Genomic DNA, 25,251 nt, shown 5'->3' with positions numbered 1-25,251 from the left:
TTAATGATCCCGCATGTGTAATTTCAATCCGCATTTAGTCTGAAAATCTTTACTGCATACAGTACAGTGGTAGACTGGTCTGTTTATATCATGAGTTAGCATGTGAGACTGCAAATGGTATTTTTGTGTGAAACTTTTTCTGCATATTGGACAATTGTACGGCTTTTCACCGGTATGAATCAGCATATGTTTTTTCATATCCCCGAACTGAGTGAAACTTTTCTTGCATATTGAACAACTGTACGGCTTCTCACCGGTATGAATCATCATATGTATTTTCATATTTCCCAATTGAGTAAAATTCTTTTTGCATATTGAACAACTGTACGGCTTCTCACCGGTATGAATCATCACATGTTTTTTCATATTACTGAACTGAGTAAAATTTTTTTTGCATGTTGGACAACTGTACGGCTTTTGACCGGCATGAGTCAGCATGTGTTGCTTAATATTAGCGGAGTTAGTGAAATTCCTTTTGCATATCGGACAATTGTATGGTTTCTCACCGGTATGAGTCATCATATGTTTTTTCACATCCCCGAACTGAGTGAAATTCTTTTTGCATACTGAACAACTGTACGGTTTTCTACCGGCATGTGTCATCATATGCCTTTTTCTATTGCCGGACTCAATGAAGCTCTTTTTGCATACTGGACAACTGTACGGCTTTTCACCGGTATGAGTCATCATATGTTTTTTCATATCCCCGAATTGAGTGAAATTCTTCTTGCATATTGAACAACTGTACGGCTTCTCACCGGTATGAGTCATCACATGTTTTTTCATATCCCCGAACTGAGTGAAATTCTTTTTGCATATTGAACAACTGTACGGCTTCTCACCGGTATGAGTCATCATATGTTTTTTCATATTACTGAACTGAGTGAAATTCTTTTTGCATATTGAACAACTGTACGCTTTCTCACCGGTATGAGTCATCATATGTTTTTTCATATTACTGAACTGAGTAAAATTCTTTTTGCACATTGGACAACTGCACGGCTTCTCACCGGTATGAGTCATCATATGTTTTTTCATATTACTGAACTGAGTAAAGTTCTTTTTGCATGTCGGACAACTGTACGGCTTCTCATCGGTATGAGTCATCGTATGTTCTTGCTTTTGGTGTACATCGTGGCGTTGCTTCTTTTTCGTTCTACTTTCCTGCTTTGACATTTCCATTACTTTCATGACTGTTTCGATTGGAATTCGTTCATCACTGACTTTTGAAGCGGTTGAATACAATGTTTTTGTTTGAAGCAATTGCAGTCCAATTTCTTCTTCACACTTTCTTTCCATTGATAAGCCTTGTAATGCATTGCCTTTCTCTTTCACTTTTGATATTGATAAATCCAATGGTTCTGTTTGATCCGTTTGCGCTACCTCAAATGATATGCAATTATCAATCTCATACCGGGTAAAAATTTAAATCTCCATGGTATCGCAACGCTATGTTCTATTTTTTAAACTTTAAATGGGCTTACGGTTGTTTGAATATTGTTCAGTTGCAAAAAGAAGAAGAAGAAATAGATGAAATGCATGCCAACTGCCAACGAGAATAATTTGTTGCCAATTCTGAAAACATTCAAATTTACTAGGCAATTGCTCATTGACAAATGCCGAAGGAAAAATTTGCCCAAATAAATGCTTTTCTAGATTATCATCGAGTCCCAAAATTCTAATCAGAGCTCTGAAAAGAGAACAAAATAAATGAAAGAAATTTGTGGAAGAGAGTTTGACAGAGGCCTTCTGTTACTTCTGTTAGATATTGTTAAATAATCGCATGTATAAATGCTCATTCAGATGGAGGTGGCAAACTACGTATATTATTAATAACTTACGTCCGCGTGTAATAAACAATATGGGGATAATAATAATAGAATATAAAATATTACGTATAATGATATGATAATAGCAATCAGTGTTTGATCCTTTACACTGAATAATTTCATTTCAGTTGCTATATTATACTGTTGAAAATAATTTATGTATAGCAATTGTGACATTTTTTGCAATATTATTTCCTTTTGTTTCAATTTTTCCACATTTTCCAGTCTTTGGGAATATTAACGAGAGGGAAAACTACGTTGCTGCAACTCTTGTAATTGATAATATTGATTTATGAATGTTAAATTTTTCATCAAATATTTCGTTTGGATTTCATTTTTAAAGTTTATTTTCAAATTTGCTTTGTGTCATCTGTGTAAATTAAGCATATTAAAAATTTTTACAGTCATCGTATATAACACCATGTGATGACGATAGCTTCAAATCAAATGATTACATTTGATGATTTCTAATATTCATTAACCCTTCAAATTCCAAGCATAATAAAACTAAAAAAAAGGCGGTAAAGTCCTACCAGTTAGGAACAACGTTGGTTCCGTCCAATAACAGTTGGCTGTCGTGGAAGATTTATAAATTCAATTATTTTGAGAGAGGCTGCTGATCTCGAAGAGATTTGTTGGATTTAAATGTTTGGGGTAACAAAAAAATATAATAATTCCTTTATTAGCAGAAGCAGTTAGCACAGTAACTTGATAGAGAAGAACTGAAGTTGAATTCTCCTGATTCTTGGTAAAATTACTAGGCACTTTCCCGTAGGGAAGTGTTCATAGTAATTTTAATATCGTGAGACTCTAAAATATTATATGAGTAAGTAATATGTTCTATGAAATCTTGCAAATAAAGCTTATAACTCTTTTTGTTTTCAACCCTATGTTTAGTCTTAAATCTTTTACATATTGTTTACACAGTATTTGCTCATTTAGTTGATCTCATTATTGTGTCGCCACTAATTGTGAATTATCCTTGAATCTACGAAGTTAACAACCTTTGCTTAATAATATCCTTTGCGGTTTGTCAACTAGTAATTAAATTTGCTTGTAAACTAATCAGTTTTTTTTTTTTTTTTTTTTTTTTTTTTTTTTTTTTGTTACTGTATAATCAAGCTTTTTGTTAGACTGGTTACTCTTTCTTATTGTAAATCATATACTTTTTTACGCATATTGCTTGCTATATAAGAAGACTGAAAACTGAAAACATTTTTGCATGTTAATTAAACACTAGAATGGACCTTTCAGAAAATATAAATGTTTGAAGCATCTTGAACTAGAAAGAACTGAATTTCATGCACCTGTAAAGAAAGCAAACTTTTATAAATTTCAAATATATATCGCCTACAATATGATGTTATTCAGGACGAAGCTACAGCAGTATAGAGCCTCATGCTAATAAAGCAGTTTACCATGTAACTGTTTCCTTCATGAATCACACCTTTTCAATTTATTTCCAAGCCATCAATAATAGTAAAGGCTATTGTAATTATATTCCTTTTCCTGGCTTGTGGCATCAAATTTGTCGTAGAAGATTTGTAAATTTAATTATTTTGGGAGAAGTTGCTAGTCTGGATGTAAGTGTAAATATTTAAATTTTGGCTTGAATTGTTTGTTGTTCTTCTATAAGAAAATTCTGTTACTCTTATTGATTACATACTTTTTTCCTAAGCCTATGTCACTAATTAAGTTCATTAATGTATAATTGCTAAGTAAATTAGCAATATCATGGCTGGGTTTAATTCACTGCAAAATTATGAACACAGACTTTTGTTCATAAAATTCCTTCACATGAGTAAAAAAGTATGATGGCTGCTATATTTACTATTTATTTGTATCTTTTGTTATTTCTGCCATGATTTCAAGCGTGTGTTCACATGAACGCCCGTTATATTACTTTCATTGTTTGTTTTCTTTCTCATTTTGTACTTGTTTTATGTATGGTTACTTAATTTTCTGAATGTTTTTTATAGTGAAATAAAGCAAGCGAGACGCTTCGTTTATACAAGATCTGTGAGATGATACTTGATTAGTTCATTTTTCAGAAAGAATGTACTGTATGTAAACTGAGTTAAAGTGATGCTACTATATTATTAAAGTTTGCCAATTATATCATGCATGTTGGGCGCTATTTTAAGGAGATTTTGATTGATCTTAACAAGAAAAATGACATGAAAAATGATAAAAATTTATATGACCAAGATTAACGCAACTATAACAACAATAATAGTGAGAGAGAATTATTTAACAAATAAAGACAAATGACAGAAGAATTTGCTGATGAAAAATATAAATAATCAATAATAACAGGAATAGCAATGCGTATTTAATTGAAAATAAGACGTAAAGCGTAATTTTTAATGATTCCGCATGTGTAATTTCAAGCCGCATTTAGTCTGAAAATCTTTACTGCATGCAGTACAGTGGTAAACAGGTCTATTCATGTCATGAGTTACCATGTGAGACTGCAAAATGTATCTTCGAGTGTAACATTTTCCGCATATCGGACAACTGTATGGCTTTTCACCTGTATGAATCATCATATGTTTTTTCATATCTCCGAACTGAGTGAAATTCTTTTTGCATATTGAACAACTGTACGGTTTCTCACCGGTATGAATCATCACATGTTTTTTCATATTACTGAACTGAGTAAAATTCTTTTTGCATGTTGGACAACTGTACGGCTTTTCACCGGTATGAGTCAGCATGTGTTGCTTCATATTATCGGAGTTAGTGAAATTCTTTTTACATGTCGGGCAACTGTACGGCTTTTCACCGGTATGAGTCATTATATGTTTTTTCATATTACTGGAGTCAGTGAAATTCTTCTTGCAAATCGGACAACTGCACGGCTTCTCACCGGTATGAGTCATCATATGTCTTTTCATATTACTGGAATCAGTGAAATTCTTCTTGCAAATCGGACAACTGCACGGCTTCTCACCGGTATGAGTCATCATATGTTTTTTCATATTACCGGGATGAGTGGAACTTTTCCCGCATATCGGACAACTGTATGGTTTTTCACCCGTATGACTCATCACATGCCTTTTCATATTGCCGGACTCAGTGAAGTTCTTTTTGCATGTCGGACAACTGTACGGCTTCTCATCGGTATGAGTCATCGTATGTTCTTGCTTTTGGTGTACATCGTGGCGTTGCTTCTTTTTCGTTCTACTTTCCTGCTTTGACATTTCCATTACTTTCATGACTGTTTCGATTGGAATTCGTTCATCACTGACTTTTGAAGCGGTTGAATACAATGTTTTTGTTTGAAGCAATTGCAGTCCAATTTCTTCTTCACACTTTCTTTCCATTGATAAGCCTTGTAATGCATTGCCTTTCTCTTTCACTTTTGATATTGATAAATCCAATGGTTCTGTTTGATCCGTTTGCGCTACCTCAAATGATATGCAATTATCAATCTCATACCGGGTAAAAATTTAAATCTCCATGGTATCGCAACGCTATGTTCTATTTTTTAAACTTTAAATGGGCTTACGGTTGTTTGAATATTGTTCAGTTGCAAAAAGAAGAAGAAGAAATAGATGAAATGCATGCCAACTGCCAACGAGAATAATTTGTTGCCAATTCTGAAAACATTCAAATTTACTAGGCAATTGCTCATTGACAAATGCCGAAGGAAAAATTTGCCCAAATAAATGCTTTTCTAAATTATTATCGAGTTCCAAATCTTTCTCATAAGTCAAAACTCTAAAAAGAGAACAAAATAAATGAAAGAAATTTGTGGAAGAGAGTTTGACAGAGGCCTTCTGTTACTTCTGTTAGATATTGTTAAATAATCGCATGTATAAATGCTCATTCAGATGGAGGTGGCAACTATGTATATTGATAACTTTGTTCCGCGTGCAACAAACAATATGGGGCTAATAGTAATAGAATATAAATTATTACATTTAATGATATAATAATAGCAATCAGTGTTTGATCCTTTACACTGAATAATTTCATTTCAGCTGCTATATTATACTGCTGAAAATAATTTATGCAAAGCAATTGTGACATTTTTTGCAATTTTATTTCATCTTTGAATTTGTTTCATCTATGGTTCCTTAATTTCCTATATTTTTTTATAGTGAAATAAAGCAAGCGAGACGCTTCGCTTGTACAAGATCTATGAGATGATACTTGATTATATTTGAATTGGATTATGTGATGCTGTCATGTTATTAAAGTTTATCAATTATATAATTTATGTTGGACGCTATTTTAAGGAGATTTTGCTTGATCTTAACAGGAAAAGTGATATAAAAAATAAAAATTTCCCAAAGTTGCAAATCAGAGGTTAAAAAAAATTACTGATTCGGTGCGAACTTCTATCGGGCAACTGTATGGTTTTTCACCCGTATGACTCATCACATGCCTTTTCATATTGCCGGACTCAGTGAAGTTCTTTTTGCATGTCGGACAACTGTACGGCTTTTCACCGGTATGAGTCATCATATGTTTTTTCATATCCCCGAATTGAGTGAAATTCTTCTTGCATATTGAACAACTGTACGGCTTCTCACCGGTATGAGTCATCACATGTTTTTTCATATCCCCGAACTGAGTGAAATTCTTTTTGCATATTGAACAACTGTACGGCTTCTCACCGGTATGAGTCATCATATGTTTTTTCATATTACTGAACTGAGTGAAATTCTTTTTGCATATTGAACAACTGTACGCTTTCTCACCGGTATGAGTCATCATATGTTTTTTCATATTACTGAACTGAGTAAAATTCTTTTTGCACATTGGACAACTGCACGGCTTCTCACCGGTATGAGTCATCATATGTTTTTTCATATTACTGAACTGAGTAAAGTTCTTTTTGCATGTCGGACAACTGTACGGCTTCTCATCGGTATGAGTCATCGTATGTTCTTGCTTTTGGTGTACATCGTGGCGTTGCTTCTTTTTCGTTCTACTTTCCTGCTTTGACATTTCCATTACTTTCATGACTGTTTCGATTGGAATTCGTTCATCACTGACTTTTGAAGCGGTTGAATACAATGTTTTTGTTTGAAGCAATTGCAGTCCAATTTCTTCTTCACACTTTCTTTCCATTGATAAGCCTTGTAATGCATTGCCTTTCTCTTTCACTTTTGATATTGATAAATCCAATGGTTCTGTTTGATCCGTTTGCGCTACCTCAAATGATATGCAATTATCAATCTCATACCGGGTAAAAATTTAAATCTCCATGGTATCGCAACGCTATGTTCTATTTTTTAAACTTTAAATGGGCTTACGGTTGTTTGAATATTGTTCAGTTGCAAAAAGAAGAAGAAGAAATAGATGAAATGCATGCCAACTGCCAACGAGAATAATTTGTTGCCAATTCTGAAAACATTCAAATTTACTAGGCAATTGCTCATTGACAAATGCCGAAGGAAAAATTTGCCCAAATAAATGCTTTTCTAGATTATCATCGAGTCCCAAAATTCTAATCAGAGCTCTGAAAAGAGAACAAAATAAATGAAAGAAATTTGTGGAAGAGAGTTTGACAGAGGCCTTCTGTTACTTCTGTTAGATATTGTTAAATAATCGCATGTATAAATGCTCATTCAGATGGAGGTGGCAAACTACGTATATTATTAATAACTTACGTCCGCGTGTAATAAACAATATGGGGATAATAATAATAGAATATAAAATATTACGTATAATGATATGATAATAGCAATCAGTGTTTGATCCTTTACACTGAATAATTTCATTTCAGTTGCTATATTATACTGTTGAAAATAATTTATGTATAGCAATTGTGACATTTTTTGCAATATTATTTCCTTTTGTTTCAATTTTTCCACATTTTCCAGTCTTTGGGAATATTAACGAGAGGGAAAACTACGTTGCTGCAACTCTTGTAATTGATAATATTGATTTATGAATGTTAAATTTTTCATCAAATATTTCGTTTGGATTTCATTTTTAAAGTTTATTTTCAAATTTGCTTTGTGTCATCTGTGTAAATTAAGCATATTAAAAATTTTTACAGTCATCGTATATAACACCATGTGATGACGATAGCTTCAAATCAAATGATTACATTTGATGATTTCTAATATTCATTAACCCTTCAAATTCCAAGCATAATAAAACTAAAAAAAAGGCGGTAAAGTCCTACCAGTTAGGAACAACGTTGGTTCCGTCCAATAACAGTTGGCTGTCGTGGAAGATTTATAAATTCAATTATTTTGAGAGAGGCTGCTGATCTCGAAGAGATTTGTTGGATTTAAATGTTTGGGGTAACAAAAAAATATAATAATTCCTTTATTAGCAGAAGCAGTTAGCACAGTAACTTGATAGAGAAGAACTGAAGTTGAATTCTCCTGATTCTTGGTAAAATTACTAGGCACTTTCCCGTAGGGAAGTGTTCATAGTAATTTTAATATCGTGAGACTCTAAAATATTATATGAGTAAGTAATATGTTCTATGAAATCTTGCAAATAAAGCTTATAACTCTTTTTGTTTTCAACCCTATGTTTAGTCTTAAATCTTTTACATATTGTTTACACAGTATTTGCTCATTTAGTTGATCTCATTATTGTGTCGCCACTAATTGTGAATTATCCTTGAATCTACGAAGTTAACAACCTTTGCTTAATAATATCCTTTGCGGTTTGTCAACTAGTAATTAAATTTGCTTGTAAACTAATCAGTTTTTTTTTTTTGTTACTGTATAATCAAGCTTTTTGTTAGACTGGTTACTCTTTCTTATTGTAAATCATATACTTTTTTACGCATATTGCTTGCTATATAAGAAGACTGAAAACTGAAAACATTTTTGCATGTTAATTAAACACTAGAATGGACCTTTCAGAAAATATAAATGTTTGAAGCATCTTGAACTAGAAAGAACTGAATTTCATGCACCTGTAAAGAAAGCAAACTTTTATAAATTTCAAATATATATCGCCTACAATATGATGTTATTCAGGACGAAGCTACAGCAGTATAGAGCCTCATGCTAATAAAGCAGTTTACCATGTAACTGTTTCCTTCATGAATCACACCTTTTCAATTTATTTCCAAGCCATCAATAATAGTAAAGGCTATTGTAATTATATTCCTTTTCCTGGCTTGTGGCATCAAATTTGTCGTAGAAGATTTGTAAATTTAATTATTTTGGGAGAAGTTGCTAGTCTGGATGTAAGTGTAAATATTTAAATTTTGGCTTGAATTGTTTGTTGTTCTTCTATAAGAAAATTCTGTTACTCTTATTGATTACATACTTTTTTCCTAAGCCTATGTCACTAATTAAGTTCATTAATGTATAATTGCTAAGTAAATTAGCAATATCATGGCTGGGTTTAATTCACTGCAAAATTATGAACACAGACTTTTGTTCATAAAATTCCTTCACATGAGTAAAAAAGTATGATGGCTGCTATATTTACTATTTATTTGTATCTTTTGTTATTTCTGCCATGATTTCAAGCGTGTGTTCACATGAACGCCCGTTATATTACTTTCATTGTTTGTTTTCTTTCTCATTTTGTACTTGTTTTATGTATGGTTACTTAATTTTCTGAATGTTTTTTATAGTGAAATAAAGCAAGCGAGACGCTTCGTTTATACAAGATCTGTGAGATGATACTTGATTAGTTCATTTTTCAGAAAGAATGTACTGTATGTAAACTGAGTTAAAGTGATGCTACTATATTATTAAAGTTTGCCAATTATATCATGCATGTTGGGCGCTATTTTAAGGAGATTTTGATTGATCTTAACAAGAAAAATGACATGAAAAATGATAAAAATTTATATGACCAAGATTAACGCAACTATAACAACAATAATAGTGAGAGAGAATTATTTAACAAATAAAGACAAATGACAGAAGAATTTGCTGATGAAAAATATAAATAATCAATAATAACAGGAATAGCAATGCGTATTTAATTGAAAATAAGACGTAAAGCGTAATTTTTAATGATTCCGCATGTGTAATTTCAAGCCGCATTTAGTCTGAAAATCTTTACTGCATGCAGTACAGTGGTAAACAGGTCTATTCATGTCATGAGTTACCATGTGAGACTGCAAAATGTATCTTCGAGTGTAACATTTTCCGCATATCGGACAACTGTATGGCTTTTCACCTGTATGAATCATCATATGTTTTTTCATATCTCCGAACTGAGTGAAATTCTTTTTGCATATTGAACAACTGTACGGTTTCTCACCGGTATGAATCATCACATGTTTTTTCATATTACTGAACTGAGTAAAATTCTTTTTGCATGTTGGACAACTGTACGGCTTTTCACCGGTATGAGTCAGCATGTGTTGCTTCATATTATCGGAGTTAGTGAAATTCTTTTTACATGTCGGGCAACTGTACGGCTTTTCACCGGTATGAGTCATTATATGTTTTTTCATATTACTGGAGTCAGTGAAATTCTTCTTGCAAATCGGACAACTGCACGGCTTCTCACCGGTATGAGTCATCATATGTCTTTTCATATTACTGGAATCAGTGAAATTCTTCTTGCAAATCGGACAACTGCACGGCTTCTCACCGGTATGAGTCATCATATGTTTTTTCATATTACCGGGATGAGTGGAACTTTTCCCGCATATCGGACAACTGTATGGTTTTTCACCCGTATGACTCATCACATGCCTTTTCATATTGCCGGACTCAGTGAAGTTCTTTTTGCATGTCGGACAACTGTACGGCTTCTCATCGGTATGAGTCATCGTATGTTCTTGCTTTTGGTGTACATCGTGGCGTTGCTTCTTTTTCGTTCTACTTTCCTGCTTTGACATTTCCATTACTTTCATGACTGTTTCGATTGGAATTCGTTCATCACTGACTTTTGAAGCGGTTGAATACAATGTTTTTGTTTGAAGCAATTGCAGTCCAATTTCTTCTTCACACTTTCTTTCCATTGATAAGCCTTGTAATGCATTGCCTTTCTCTTTCACTTTTGATATTGATAAATCCAATGGTTCTGTTTGATCCGTTTGCGCTACCTCAAATGATATGCAATTATCAATCTCATACCGGGTAAAAATTTAAATCTCCATGGTATCGCAACGCTATGTTCTATTTTTTAAACTTTAAATGGGCTTACGGTTGTTTGAATATTGTTCAGTTGCAAAAAGAAGAAGAAGAAATAGATGAAATGCATGCCAACTGCCAACGAGAATAATTTGTTGCCAATTCTGAAAACATTCAAATTTACTAGGCAATTGCTCATTGACAAATGCCGAAGGAAAAATTTGCCCAAATAAATGCTTTTCTAAATTATTATCGAGTTCCAAATCTTTCTCATAAGTCAAAACTCTAAAAAGAGAACAAAATAAATGAAAGAAATTTGTGGAAGAGAGTTTGACAGAGGCCTTCTGTTACTTCTGTTAGATATTGTTAAATAATCGCATGTATAAATGCTCATTCAGATGGAGGTGGCAACTATGTATATTGATAACTTTGTTCCGCGTGCAACAAACAATATGGGGCTAATAGTAATAGAATATAAATTATTACATTTAATGATATAATAATAGCAATCAGTGTTTGATCCTTTACACTGAATAATTTCATTTCAGCTGCTATATTATACTGCTGAAAATAATTTATGCAAAGCAATTGTGACATTTTTTGCAATTTTATTTCATCTTTGAATTTGTTTCATCTATGGTTCCTTAATTTCCTATATTTTTTTATAGTGAAATAAAGCAAGCGAGACGCTTCGCTTGTACAAGATCTATGAGATGATACTTGATTATATTTGAATTGGATTATGTGATGCTGTCATGTTATTAAAGTTTATCAATTATATAATTTATGTTGGACGCTATTTTAAGGAGATTTTGCTTGATCTTAACAGGAAAAGTGATATAAAAAATAAAAATTTCCCAAAGTTGCAAATCAGAGGTTAAAAAAAATTACTGATTCGGTGCGAACTTCTATCGGGCAACTGTATGGTTTTTCACCCGTATGACTCATCACATGCCTTTTCATATTGCCGGACTCAGTGAAGTTCTTTTTGCATGTCGGACAACTGTACGGCTTTTCACCGGTATGAGTCATCATATGTTTTTTCATATCCCCGAATTGAGTGAAATTCTTCTTGCATATTGAACAACTGTACGGCTTCTCACCGGTATGAGTCATCACATGTTTTTTCATATCCCCGAACTGAGTGAAATTCTTTTTGCATATTGAACAACTGTACGGCTTCTCACCGGTATGAGTCATCATATGTTTTTTCATATTACTGAACTGAGTGAAATTCTTTTTGCATATTGAACAACTGTACGCTTTCTCACCGGTATGAGTCATCATATGTTTTTTCATATTACTGAACTGAGTAAAATTCTTTTTGCACATTGGACAACTGCACGGCTTCTCACCGGTATGAGTCATCATATGTTTTTTCATATTACTGAACTGAGTAAAGTTCTTTTTGCATGTCGGACAACTGTACGGCTTCTCATCGGTATGAGTCATCGTATGTTCTTGCTTTTGGTGTACATCGTGGCGTTGCTTCTTTTTCGTTCTACTTTCCTGCTTTGACATTTCCATTACTTTCATGACTGTTTCGATTGGAATTCGTTCATCACTGACTTTTGAAGCGGTTGAATACAATGTTTTTGTTTGAAGCAATTGCAGTCCAATTTCTTCTTCACACTTTCTTTCCATTGATAAGCCTTGTAATGCATTGCCTTTCTCTTTCACTTTTGATATTGATAAATCCAATGGTTCTGTTTGATCCGTTTGCGCTACCTCAAATGATATGCAATTATCAATCTCATACCGGGTAAAAATTTAAATCTCCATGGTATCGCAACGCTATGTTCTATTTTTTAAACTTTAAATGGGCTTACGGTTGTTTGAATATTGTTCAGTTGCAAAAAGAAGAAGAAGAAATAGATGAAATGCATGCCAACTGCCAACGAGAATAATTTGTTGCCAATTCTGAAAACATTCAAATTTACTAGGCAATTGCTCATTGACAAATGCCGAAGGAAAAATTTGCCCAAATAAATGCTTTTCTAGATTATCATCGAGTCCCAAAATTCTAATCAGAGCTCTGAAAAGAGAACAAAATAAATGAAAGAAATTTGTGGAAGAGAGTTTGACAGAGGCCTTCTGTTACTTCTGTTAGATATTGTTAAATAATCGCATGTATAAATGCTCATTCAGATGGAGGTGGCAAACTACGTATATTATTAATAACTTACGTCCGCGTGTAATAAACAATATGGGGATAATAATAATAGAATATAAAATATTACGTATAATGATATGATAATAGCAATCAGTGTTTGATCCTTTACACTGAATAATTTCATTTCAGTTGCTATATTATACTGTTGAAAATAATTTATGTATAGCAATTGTGACATTTTTTGCAATATTATTTCCTTTTGTTTCAATTTTTCCACATTTTCCAGTCTTTGGGAATATTAACGAGAGGGAAAACTACGTTGCTGCAACTCTTGTAATTGATAATATTGATTTATGAATGTTAAATTTTTCATCAAATATTTCGTTTGGATTTCATTTTTAAAGTTTATTTTCAAATTTGCTTTGTGTCATCTGTGTAAATTAAGCATATTAAAAATTTTTACAGTCATCGTATATAACACCATGTGATGACGATAGCTTCAAATCAAATGATTACATTTGATGATTTCTAATATTCATTAACCCTTCAAATTCCAAGCATAATAAAACTAAAAAAAAGGCGGTAAAGTCCTACCAGTTAGGAACAACGTTGGTTCCGTCCAATAACAGTTGGCTGTCGTGGAAGATTTATAAATTCAATTATTTTGAGAGAGGCTGCTGATCTCGAAGAGATTTGCTGGATTTAAATGTTTGGGGTAACAAAAAAATATAATAATTCCTTTATTAGCAGAAGCAGTTAGCACAGTAACTTGATAGAGAAGAACTGAAGTTGAATTCTCCTGATTCTTGGTAAAATTACTAGGCACTTTCCCGTAGGGAAGTGTTCATAGTAATTTTAATATCGTGAGACTCTAAAATATTATATGAGTAAGTAATATGTTCTATGAAATCTTGCAAACAAAGCTTATAACTCTTTTTGTTTTCAACCCTATGTTTAGTCTTAAATCTTTTACATATTGTTTACACAGTATCTGCTCATTTAGTTGATCTCATTATTGTGTCGCCACTAATTGTGAATTATCCTTGAATCTACGAAGTTAACAACCTTTGCTTAATAATATCCTTTGCGGTTTGTCAACTAGTAATTAAATTTGCTTGTAAACTAATCAGTTTTTTTTTTTTTTTTTTTTTTTTTTTTGTTACTGTCTAATCAAGCTTTTTGTTAGACTGGTTACTCTTTCTTATTGTAAATCATATACTTTTTTACGCATATTGCTTGCTATATAAGAAGACTGAAAACTGAAAACATTTTGCATGTTAATTAAACACTAGAATGGACCTTTCAGAAAATATAAATGTTTGAAGCATCTTGAACTAGAAAGAACTGAATTTCATGCACCTGTAAAGAAAGCAAACTTTTATAAATTTCAAATATATATCGCCTACAATATGATGTTATTCAGGACGAAGCTACAGCAGTATAGAGCCTCATGCTAATAAAGCAGTTTACCATGTAACTGTTTCCTTCATGAATCACACCTTTTCAATTTATTTCCAAGCCATCAATAATAGTAAAGGCTATTGTAATTATATTCCTTTTCCTGGCTTGTGGCATCAAATTTGTCGTAGAAGATTTGTAAATTTAATTATTTTGGGAGAAGTTGCTAGTCTGGATGTAAGTGTAAATATTTAAATTTTGGCTTGAATTGTTTGTTGTTCTTCTATAAGAAAATTCTGTTACTCTTATTGATTACATATTTTTTTCCTAAGCCTATGTCACTAATTAAGTTCATTAATGTATAATTGCTAAGTAAATTAGCAATATCATGGCTGGGTTTAATTCACTGCAAAATTATGAACACAGACTTTTGTTCATAAAATTCCTTCACATGAGTAAAAAAGTATGATGGCTGCTATATTTACTATTTATTTGTATCTTTTGTTATTTCTGCCATGATTTCAAGCGTGTGTTCACATGAACGCCCGTTATATTACTTTCATTGTTTGTTTTCTTTCTCATTTTGTACTTGTTTTATGTATGGTTACTTAATTTTCTGAATGTTTTTTATAGTGAAATAAAGCAAGCGAGACGCTTCGTTTATACAAGATCTGTGAGATGATACTTGATTAGTTCATTTTTCAGAAAGAATGTACTGTATGTAAACTGAGTTAAAGTGATGCTACTATATTATTAAAGTTTGCCAATTATATCATGCACGTTGGGCGCTATTTTAAGGAGATTTTGATTGATCTTAACAAGAAAAATGACATGAAAAATGATAAAAATTTATATGACCAAGATTACAGCAACTATAACAATAATAGTGAGAGAGAATTATTTAACAAATAAAGACAAATGACAGAAGAATTTGCTGATGAAAAATATAAATAATCAATAATAACAGGAATAGCAATGCGTATTTAATTGAAAATAAGACGTAAAGCGTAATTTTTAATGATTCCGCATGTGTAATTTCAAGCTGCATTTAGTCTGAAAATCTTTACTGCATGCAGTACAGTGGTAAACAGGTCTATTCATGTCATGAGTTACCATGTGAGACTGCAAAATGTATCTTCGAGTGTAACATTTTCCGCATATCGGACAACTGTACGGCTTTTCACCTGTATGAATCATCATATGTTTTTTCATATCTCCGAACTGAGTGAAATTCTTTTTGCATATTGAACAACTGTACGGCTTCTCACCGGTATGAATCATCACATGTTTTTTCATATTACTGAACTGAGTAAAATTCTTTTTGCATGTTGGACAACTGTACGGCTTTTCACCGGTATGAGTCAGCATATGTTTTTTCATATTACTGGAGTTAGTGAAATTCTTTTTACATGTCGGACAACTGTACGGCTTCTCATCGGTATGAGTCATCGTATGTTCTTGCTTTTGGTGTACATCGTGGCGTTGCTTCTTTTTCGTTCTACTTTCCTGCTTTGACATTTCCATTACTTTCATCACTGTTTCGATTGGAATTCGTTCATCACTGACTTTTGAAGCGGTTGAATACAATGTTTTTGTTTGAAGCAATTGCAGTCCAATTTCTTCTTCACACTTTCTTTCCATTGATAAGCCTTGTAATGCATTGCCTTTCTCTTTCACTTTTGATATTGATAAATCCAATGGTTCTGTTTGATCCGTTTGCGCTACCTCAAATGATATGCAATTATCAATCTCATACCGGGTAAAAATTTAAATCTCCATGGTATCGCAACGCTATGTTCTATTTTTTAAACTTTAAATGGGCTTACGGTTGTTTGAATATTGTTCAGTTGCAAAAAAAAGAAGAAGAAATAGATGAAATGCATGCCAACTGCCAATGAGAATAATTTGTTGCCAATTCTGAAAACATTCAAATTTACTAGGCAATTGCTCATTGACAAATGCCGAAGGAAAAATTTGCCCAAATAAATGCTTTTCTAAATTATTATCGAGTTCCAAATCTTTCTCATAAGTCAAAACTCTAAAAAGAGAACAAAATAAATGAAAGAAATTTGTGGAAGAGAGTTTGACAGAGGCCTTCTGTTACTTCTGTTAGATATTGTTAAATAATCGCATGTATAAATGCTCATTCAGATGGAGGTGGCAACTATGTATATTGATAACTTTCTTCCGCGTGCAACAGACAATGTGGGGCTAATAGTAATAGAATATAAATTATTACATTTAATGATATAATAATAGCAATCAGTGTTTGATCCTTTACACTGAATAATTTCATTTCAGCTGCTATATTATACTGCTGAAAATAATTTATGCAAAGCAATTGTGACATTTTTTGCAATTTTATTTCATCTTTGAATTTGTTTCATCTATGGTTCCTTAATTTCCTATATTTTTTTATAGTGAAATAAAGCAAGCGAGACGCTTCGCTTGTACAAGATCTATGAGATGATACTTGATTATATGTGAATTGGATTAAGTGATGCTGTCATGTTATTAAAGTTTATCAATTATATAATTTATGTTGGACGCTATTTTAAGAAGATTTTGCTTAATCTTAACAGGAAAAGTGATATAAAAAATAAAAATTTCCCAAAGTTGCAAATCAGAGGTTAAAAAAAATTACTGATTCGGTGCGAACTTCTATGAGAGTCACTTTTTACATATTGTCATTTTAATGGAATTAAAATGAGCAATTGAATTCCAATAACAAATCGACAAATCGATGGATTTTTAACTGATGGATTCAACTATGGCAATAAAAGGCAAATGGATTCTGCACACAGTAAGATGGCTGATCATCTGCTCGCTGTTGCTAAAATTTCGGGTCACCGACTTGCTGTGATCTTTAGTCTAAAGTTGGATTTCAGAGACATTAATCTTCCCATTATATTTAAAAGAAATTGGTTGTTGAAAAAATGTGAAAAAGTCAGAAAAGTATTTAATAAAACTGAAATTCATCCATTTTATTGTTTAGTAAATTTATAACATTGTCTGATTTAACTCAATGTGAACAAATTTAAGATATAATCAGTACAAAATTACTCTTCTTCAAAGTTACAAATGACAGTAAATCTTATTTTCTTTTTTACTTATTCTCATCTTATTAGAAAGTTATGAAAATGCAAAAATGACAAGACCTCATGTGAAATGATATATCTACATGAATTCACTATAACCTTTATGAGAACTAAAGAAATCTTAATTGCCAGGAAATAATTGTGAGGAAATAAGATGCTAACATACAAATAAGCGAAGTATTTGATCACTCATTACATTTTAGCATTGCGGAATAAAAAAAAAAAAAGAAATAATATTCAAATAAATTTGTACATAAGCAGAATTAAGACCGTAAATTGATTTTTCATTTCGTTATATCAAAACAGCTCAAATCTCATAAATAGAATATTTCTGCTTTATTAGTATTACAATATATGAATTCAATAATTTGCAGTGTCAATTTTTGTCAAGATTAGATGCATTATTTTCAATGAACTTGCAAGAAAAGATTATGGCTGAATCAAAAAAAAAGTGAAACAATTGCAGTTGAATGCTTGATAAGATATTTTCAGGTGAATAACATTGAGAGAAGAAATAAATGAGCAAAGCTAAAATGGGAAATAAAAAATAGTTGTGATCAAGTTATTTTCGACATTGAAATTAACTTTAATTATAAATTTAAGAATGGATCGTTATGAAAATTTGTACCAGCAGTCTAAACAAGGATATAATTTCAAATTTTGACTTAACTAAGTGTCAATAAAATTATAAAATCAAAATTCATCAAATACATTTATCTATCTATAAATATGCATGTCAAACTTAATTTATATTTTTATTTCCATTGTACTTTCATTAGAACGATATATTCACATCCTAGCATAAACTTTGACAACCAAAACAAAACAAAAAAAAAAAAATTCCAAGATTTTGCTTTGGAACTAAACTAAAATGACAAAATAAAAATGATTATGATTAGAAACATTTTTGACATTGAAATTAATTATAATTGTAAATTTAAGAATGGACCATTATGAAAAACGTGCATTTTGCGCAGTTTTTATAATTTAAATAGAGAAAAAAATTTTAATTTTTGCAAAAACTTTAATCTTATTAGCACTTAATTAAAACGAAATTTAACAAAATTAAAGACTTTTCTCTCATTTAAATTACAGCAACTGGTAGAAACTGCCGGATTTTCGTAACGATGAATGCTTAAATTTGTAATAAAAATTATTTTCAATGTCAAAAATTAATTGAGAATATTAATAATTACATTTTTTATTAATTTCGCCATTTAAATGTTATTCAAATATGGAATGTTTTTTATTTAAGTTGTCAAGTGACCACGATAGGATGTGAGCAGATCACATGCATGGCAAATATAATTGTCAATTATGTTTAGAAAACATATTTTCTTAATGAATTACAATTCTATTATATTGTCTCCACTTAATTAAAACAAAATTTATTTTCTTGGTTTAAATTACAGGAATTGATGGAAACTGCAAAATTTTCGTAAATATGCATACTTAAATTTGCAATTAAAATTAACTTCGACGTTGAAATTTGATTAAAACTGTTACTAATTACAAATTTATCAATTTCGCCATTAAAGTATTATTCCAAAGTGAATTTTTGATAGTTTTTTCTTTTGGATAAGTTGTATTATATCAATAAGTTCAACATCAGTCGTTTTGAATGCAAAATGAACATTTGATTGATTTTAATTTGTGTTACGATGTGATTTTATCAGAGTTTTGAGAAAATGGTTCTGTGCGAAGTTCGTACTTTATATCAGCAAGCCATGACGATTTGATAATTTCGTCATATGGTCGTCGTTTTAATGGTACCGGATGTACCATAGCATAGATAAGTTCTTTTACTTCAGCACTCAATTACGACGACGTGGAAATGTAATCCTACAACTACGGATTACATTAGAACTTACGTAAGATCACTTATTAATAATTGATATCTGTTATATATTATGTAGTTAATGCTTGAAAGATAATCGAAAAGACTTAAATATTAGAAGTATTATTTACGAAGGTCAAATCACATATACTATAATAATTGAAGTCAAACTACCGATGTTGCAATTGTTTTCAAGCATTTTATTGATATTTCGATCATCATATGGCATAAATCCGGTAACCATAACATATAGCAATATACCTGTACTCCAAATATCTGCCAGGAAACCGTTATATGGATATGACCTAAGTATACACTTTTCATTACTGTATTGGGCAGAAGTTGCAGAGTTTTTACTTTCATATGCAACATCACAGAAAAGTTTGAATGAAAAAAAGCCTGGCTTATCATAATTATCATCACCTCAATAATTCAGGTGCAACATAAGCTCGAGATCCACAAAATGTATGCGACACTTCATCAGCTTTCATAAATCGAGCAAGCCAAAATCGCCAAGTTTAACATTATCACAACTGTCCAATAATACATTTTCACACTTGATATCACGATGTGCTATACTGATTGATTTCAAATACTAAACTATTTTAATATGATTGAGATCTGATTGAAAATTTAATAGATTTATGATTAAATTTATTACACAATTCTTTTTATAAACATTTAAAATTTGTTATGAAAAATATTGGATATTCATCAAATGAAAATTAAAAAAATATGTGTATATATGTAAGCTTTTAACTTATAACTCGTTCTGCCATGAATAACAAATTGTGAAAGATTCAAATGTCACAGTAATTAAATTGAAAATTCAATTAAGTAATTAAGTTGAAAAGTAAATTTATGTAAAGGAAGTAATTTTATTCAACTATACCTGATTTAAAAATGTCAAAAATCATGCTTACAAAAGTTTAATTAGCTAATTACAATAATTCATTACATATTAAAATACCGTAAGTGCTTCAATAAGTTGTCGAAAATAAAATCGACCCTCATCCTCATCGATCCAATTATTTTTTCTTGATTTTTTGTAAGAGATCACCGTGCATAGCATATTCTTGAACGAAGCATACATACGGTTCTCATTTATGATCTGATAAAGAAATCTTTTATCATTTATGATCTGACATTAAAGAAATACAATAAAAGCATCTTGAAATGTTCTTTTTTCTTTTTGCTTCTTTGTTTTTCGTTTATTTTTTACTTATTTGTTTATTTTTGATTTGATAATTTACATTGTCCAATGTATCATCACATCATTTTATCACTTTAATTGGTTATTAGAAATATTATCATTTCTTATCTTCGCTAGTTCAGTTTAATTCGTTTTTTGGTCTGTTTTCATTACTAAATTTGTTTTTGCTGATATAAATTAAGAATGAATAATTTAGACTGGAACATGTTACTTTATTTGTTGTAATATAATAAATATAATTAATATAAATCTCAATATATAATTAAATATAAAAAATATAATTAAATATAAATCTCAATTAGCATTTTAGTGCCAATGAAAATTGCTACTAATATTAAATTGTTATTATTGCTGTGAAATTAATTTTCTGATAGAAGTTCGATTAATGACTAACTTCAAAATTTTTAATAATATTTGCATGGTTCAATTGCTGAACGATAATTTTTTCACGTGGTAGAAACGTACTATGAAATCAGAATTTGAGCTGAAAATAATGAAATTTTGATTTGATATTCACATGAAAAGAATCGGAAATGAAGGAAGTATTTAACTAATTAACTTTAATTTAATTAAAGATTAATTAAAGGTTAATTATTGTAGCATACCTTGTATCAATAATTTTAAGTGCAACATTTTTTTCATTTCACTATGCCATGCACATCTAACCGATGAAAATGTCCCCTTACCTGAAAAATGCTATACAGTATTTGTCACCTGTAATGACTCTCAATTATATAATTCTTTTAATTGTTTTCATTTGTATAATAAATTTATTTTATTTTGTCATATTTCTACAATTTTTTTACATTACTAATTGTAAAATAGAAAAAAACTTACATCAAATCTTTAGTGATTTTGTATTCCTATTTGCATTGCTTACTATTAAAGTTTAAATTTAAAATATAAATTAAAAAAAAAAAATAAAATTGTTTTCAAATGTTACAAAATTTTATAAAGTTTTTTGAAAATTATATTCATATGCGCAAACTATAACTTGCTTATAATAAATTCTTTTCCTTGCAAACAGTTCAAAATTGTCACATTTGATGCGACAGTTCAGAATGATTAGTCTCTGATTCTATCGCCATTTTTCTATGCATCGTTTTTCCCATATAAACTTCAATATATTTCATTATAGCTTAACTTTCATTAAATTCAAAACGAAAAAAAAATGAAGAGACAAGATATTGAAATTTGAAAATTTTATACATTTCTAAAAAAAAATTTTTCAAAGTAGATTTACTTTCAAAATATATAACTTTATATAATAAAAAATTTTATTTCATTTAAATTCTCTCTGCTAAAATCAATCTACCAACCATCAGTACAACAATAGAAAAGATTTGAATCCAACAACCTTTCACACAGATGTAAAATTACTAAATGATCGATTGCAAATTCATGCTGCATTTTATTTTAGTTTAATCATTATCAAAAATTATGAATTGTAATGTAAGTTAAAATTAGACAAAAAATTAGATTACAGTGAAAATTTTTAATTTTAAACTTCTGACATTACTGTTTGAAATGAAATCGCTGTGTTAAAAAAAAAAAAAAAAAAAAAAAAATGCACTTAAGGTCAATCTATCTAAAAAAGATTTTAAATTTAAATAAACATTCAATTCATTCATTAATTTAAAACTTAACAATTCAACGATCATTTTGATATTTTGTAAGGTATAAGTTTAACTTATATATTTTTATTAAGAAATATTTTAAATTACACAATTGCATTGCATTGTTGTGTCTAGCGTGTCCATTGGTTACCCTTGGCAACGTTACCATTTGCTTTTGCTTAATTCCCATCTAATAACAGTGCTATTTGATGTTAGGCCTTCGATCAGAGTTTACCTATAGAATATCTCATCATATTGTACCTGGTTGTGCACGATTTGGTATAATTGATGAGCACAGGACAAATTACACACTTATTTGTTGCAACAACAACAAATAAGGTTTGTATGCAAATTACAGTCACTCATTATTATTTTTTTTTATTAAACAAATAATAGTTTCAAATAATTGTCGAATGTAATTTTAATAAAACTTTTCTTTTATATGCATATATATATATATTAAATCTTTCGTTTAAGAATGATATTTCAAAAATAAGCAATATTTCATTTTATTGTAAGCATGAAAATTTTTAATTAGAAATTTTGAATTTTTGAAATATTCGCTAAATTTCAGGTTATAATTCATGATAATGAAACAGTTCTTAATATAAATGAAAAAATTCGTGCATTGGAAGTAACCACATTGGATAAGACACATGATGCAATTATTGTTGGTACAATAAGTGGTTTATTAATTTATGATGCTTACAATAATACAACATTAATTCAACGTGAAATTATTGATGGTGTCAATTGCATACAGGTGTAATTTTTGATATATTTACCTGAAAAGATATACATGAAAAAGTTTTGTAATAACATATATATATATATATAAAATGATTCGTCACATAAAATATGTAAATTTATTTGATTAAATAATTTGAAATATTAGTTTTCAATTTTGACTGATTTATCTAATTTACTCGTTTTAAAATTATTACTTTTATGTACAAATTCTTCATTTTCTTTATTAACTTCATAAAATCAAATTTCAGGTGGGAAAATTTAACACCTATGATAAGCTTATCTTTTGTGGTGGCAATTGTGCTGTCTGGGGTTTAGATATCGAGGGAAATGATGCCTTCTGGACTGTTACTGGTGATAATGTCTTATCACTTTGCTTATCAGATATCGATAATGATGGTTTGAATGAGGTGTGAATTTTGTTGATAAATTTCTGATCTTTTTACCTTCATTAATTAAACTTTATTCAGGTAAAAAAGTAAAAACAAATTGTGTCCCGGAATTTTTCAACGATACATTTTGTTTTTTGTTTTTTTGAAATATTGCTAAAGATATATGCATGTTCAAATAATTTGAACATAAAGTTCACTGAGTTCAAAAAATTTAATCAAATTTTAAAATTTGCAAAAATTTTAATAATATGAAATTCTTTTATTTTCATAATCTTTCACTTATTTCGATAATATAAAATTTTACTTAAACTGGAATACTGAGTGCTAATTCAGCATGTTCTATCTGAAATTGGAACTTCGGGAATTCAGTTTATTTCCAGTTTATATGGTGCAAAATGCATCATTCTTGATTTCGATTACAATGTGTCGCTATGCAAGCCGAGCGGAATGACGTACAAAGATAAAATAAATGGATTTAAAAAAAAAAATGGAAAACCAAGATATGAAAATTACCCATGAAATAAGAAGAAAATGATTTGAAATACTTTTTTGAAATTCTCCATCATTTTTTTTTTTTTTCAGCTTATTGTTGGATCAGAAAGTTTTGATATTCGTATTTTCAAGAATGATTTGTTACTTTATGAAATGACAGAAACGGATGCCATAACCGGATTATGTGATTTGGGTGATGGTATTTTTGCATATGCCTTAATGAATGGTACATTAGGTGCATATAGTGGAAATACACGGTTATGGAGGATAAAAAGTAAAAGTCAGGCTGTAGCATTAATACAATTTCCGGATCCTAAAGCTTTGGTATGTACATGGATCCATGGTAAGGTAAGCTAATCATTTTAATTAACCAAAAATATTGCTAAAAAGTAAATTCTACAGCAGTTAATTACGTGAAAATTTTTATTTAGAATATTTTGAAATAAGTAAAAGAAAAAATAAAACTTATCGTACGCTTAGAGCATATAACGTAATATTGCAGATTGATATGAGAGATCCAGTAACAGGTGAAGTAAAATTAAAAGAATCAATCAATAATCAGATTGCTACTACCTTTATTACCGGTGATCAATTAATTGTTGTTTCTACGGATGGAAATGGTTTGTTTAATTGTTGTGTAAATGAATCATTTAGACGATCATTCATAAATAAAAGAAAAAAGAAAACTTCTCACTCATTAATTTAATATTAATATAATTTCTTCATATTGAACTTTCACCTTTTTCAGTTCATGGTTTTATAATTGATAAGAAACAAAATAGAATTAATGATAAGCAAAATTTATTGCATGAACTTAATCTAAAAAAATATGATTTATTGGTAAGTATATATTTTTTAAAACAAATATTCTAAATTCTTCAATAGTTTTTTTTCTCTAAATTTCACTTTTTTAAAATCCTAAAGTAACGCGAAAAATCTATCATTTTTTGACTTAAATAAATGAAATATGTTAAAATTGTTAACGTTGATTATGTATATTATATGTTAGTTTTATTTACAATTACGTGAAAGCTAAAGTATAAATAAATTTTAGCCCTATATTCAAGGTAAGCGTTTCTTCTTTTCCTTTTTTTTTGTTTAGAATTTAAGTGCCAGTTTTACAAGTAAATATTAAGTTTTAAGAAAAGAAAACAAAAAATTAGTGTTTTTCTCATTTCAAAAGTAAAACCTATAAATCTAAATTGTTTTTCGACGAATAAATTCTTAATTTAAAGCATTAATTATTACTAAATAATATATCTGTCGGATTTCAGACAGAATTACAAAACTATGAACAATGTAGAAATAATGCATTATCAAATGAGAATGAGGGAATAAACAAATCATTCCGGTATGTTTCACGTTTTAAGCGTATTTAGTTTTATTAACTTTAATTTCTAAAAAAGTTATTTACATGTTTACGTTTATATCATCTTGCAGTACGTATCCTTACTATTCGCTAGTTAAATCAATTCCGGTTTCAACGAAGA

The 25,251-nt window shown here is 30.1% G+C and overlaps 2 protein-coding genes across 2 annotated transcripts; one reads left to right on the top strand and one right to left on the bottom strand.

The window, feature by feature from the left end:
• Positions 1-19,792, bottom strand: Bm17804 (Uncharacterized protein; the record flags this gene model as incomplete). The annotated part of the gene is made up of 10 exons (XM_043082340.1): positions 1-1,383; positions 4,292-5,239; positions 6,159-6,995; positions 9,880-10,827; positions 11,747-12,583; positions 15,480-16,091; positions 16,193-16,283; positions 19,176-19,269; positions 19,476-19,606; positions 19,725-19,792. The coding sequence occupies 10 exons, from the start codon at positions 19,790-19,792 to the stop codon at positions 1-3; spliced, it is 5,949 nt and encodes a 1,982-aa protein (XP_042938274.1).
• A 2,626-nt stretch (positions 19,793-22,418) lies between these two features.
• Bma-bbs-2.2 (Uncharacterized protein) lies at positions 22,419-25,140 on the top strand (the record flags this gene model as incomplete). Its single annotated transcript, XM_043082339.1, has 7 exons — positions 22,419-22,469; positions 22,705-22,893; positions 23,129-23,287; positions 23,852-24,109; positions 24,264-24,381; positions 24,510-24,601; positions 25,036-25,140. The coding sequence occupies 7 exons, from the start codon at positions 22,419-22,421 to the stop codon at positions 25,138-25,140; spliced, it is 972 nt and encodes a 323-aa protein (XP_042938273.1).
• Between the last annotated feature and the right edge of the window lie 111 nt (positions 25,141-25,251).

The sequence above is a fragment of the Brugia malayi genome, assembly GCF_000002995.4.
Source record: "Brugia malayi strain FR3 genome assembly, contig: Bm_v4_Chr4_scaffold_001, whole genome shotgun sequence".
In the NCBI taxonomy this organism is placed as follows: domain Eukaryota; kingdom Metazoa; phylum Nematoda; class Chromadorea; order Rhabditida; family Onchocercidae; genus Brugia; species Brugia malayi.
This window is presented reverse-complemented; position numbering and strand designations above follow the sequence as displayed.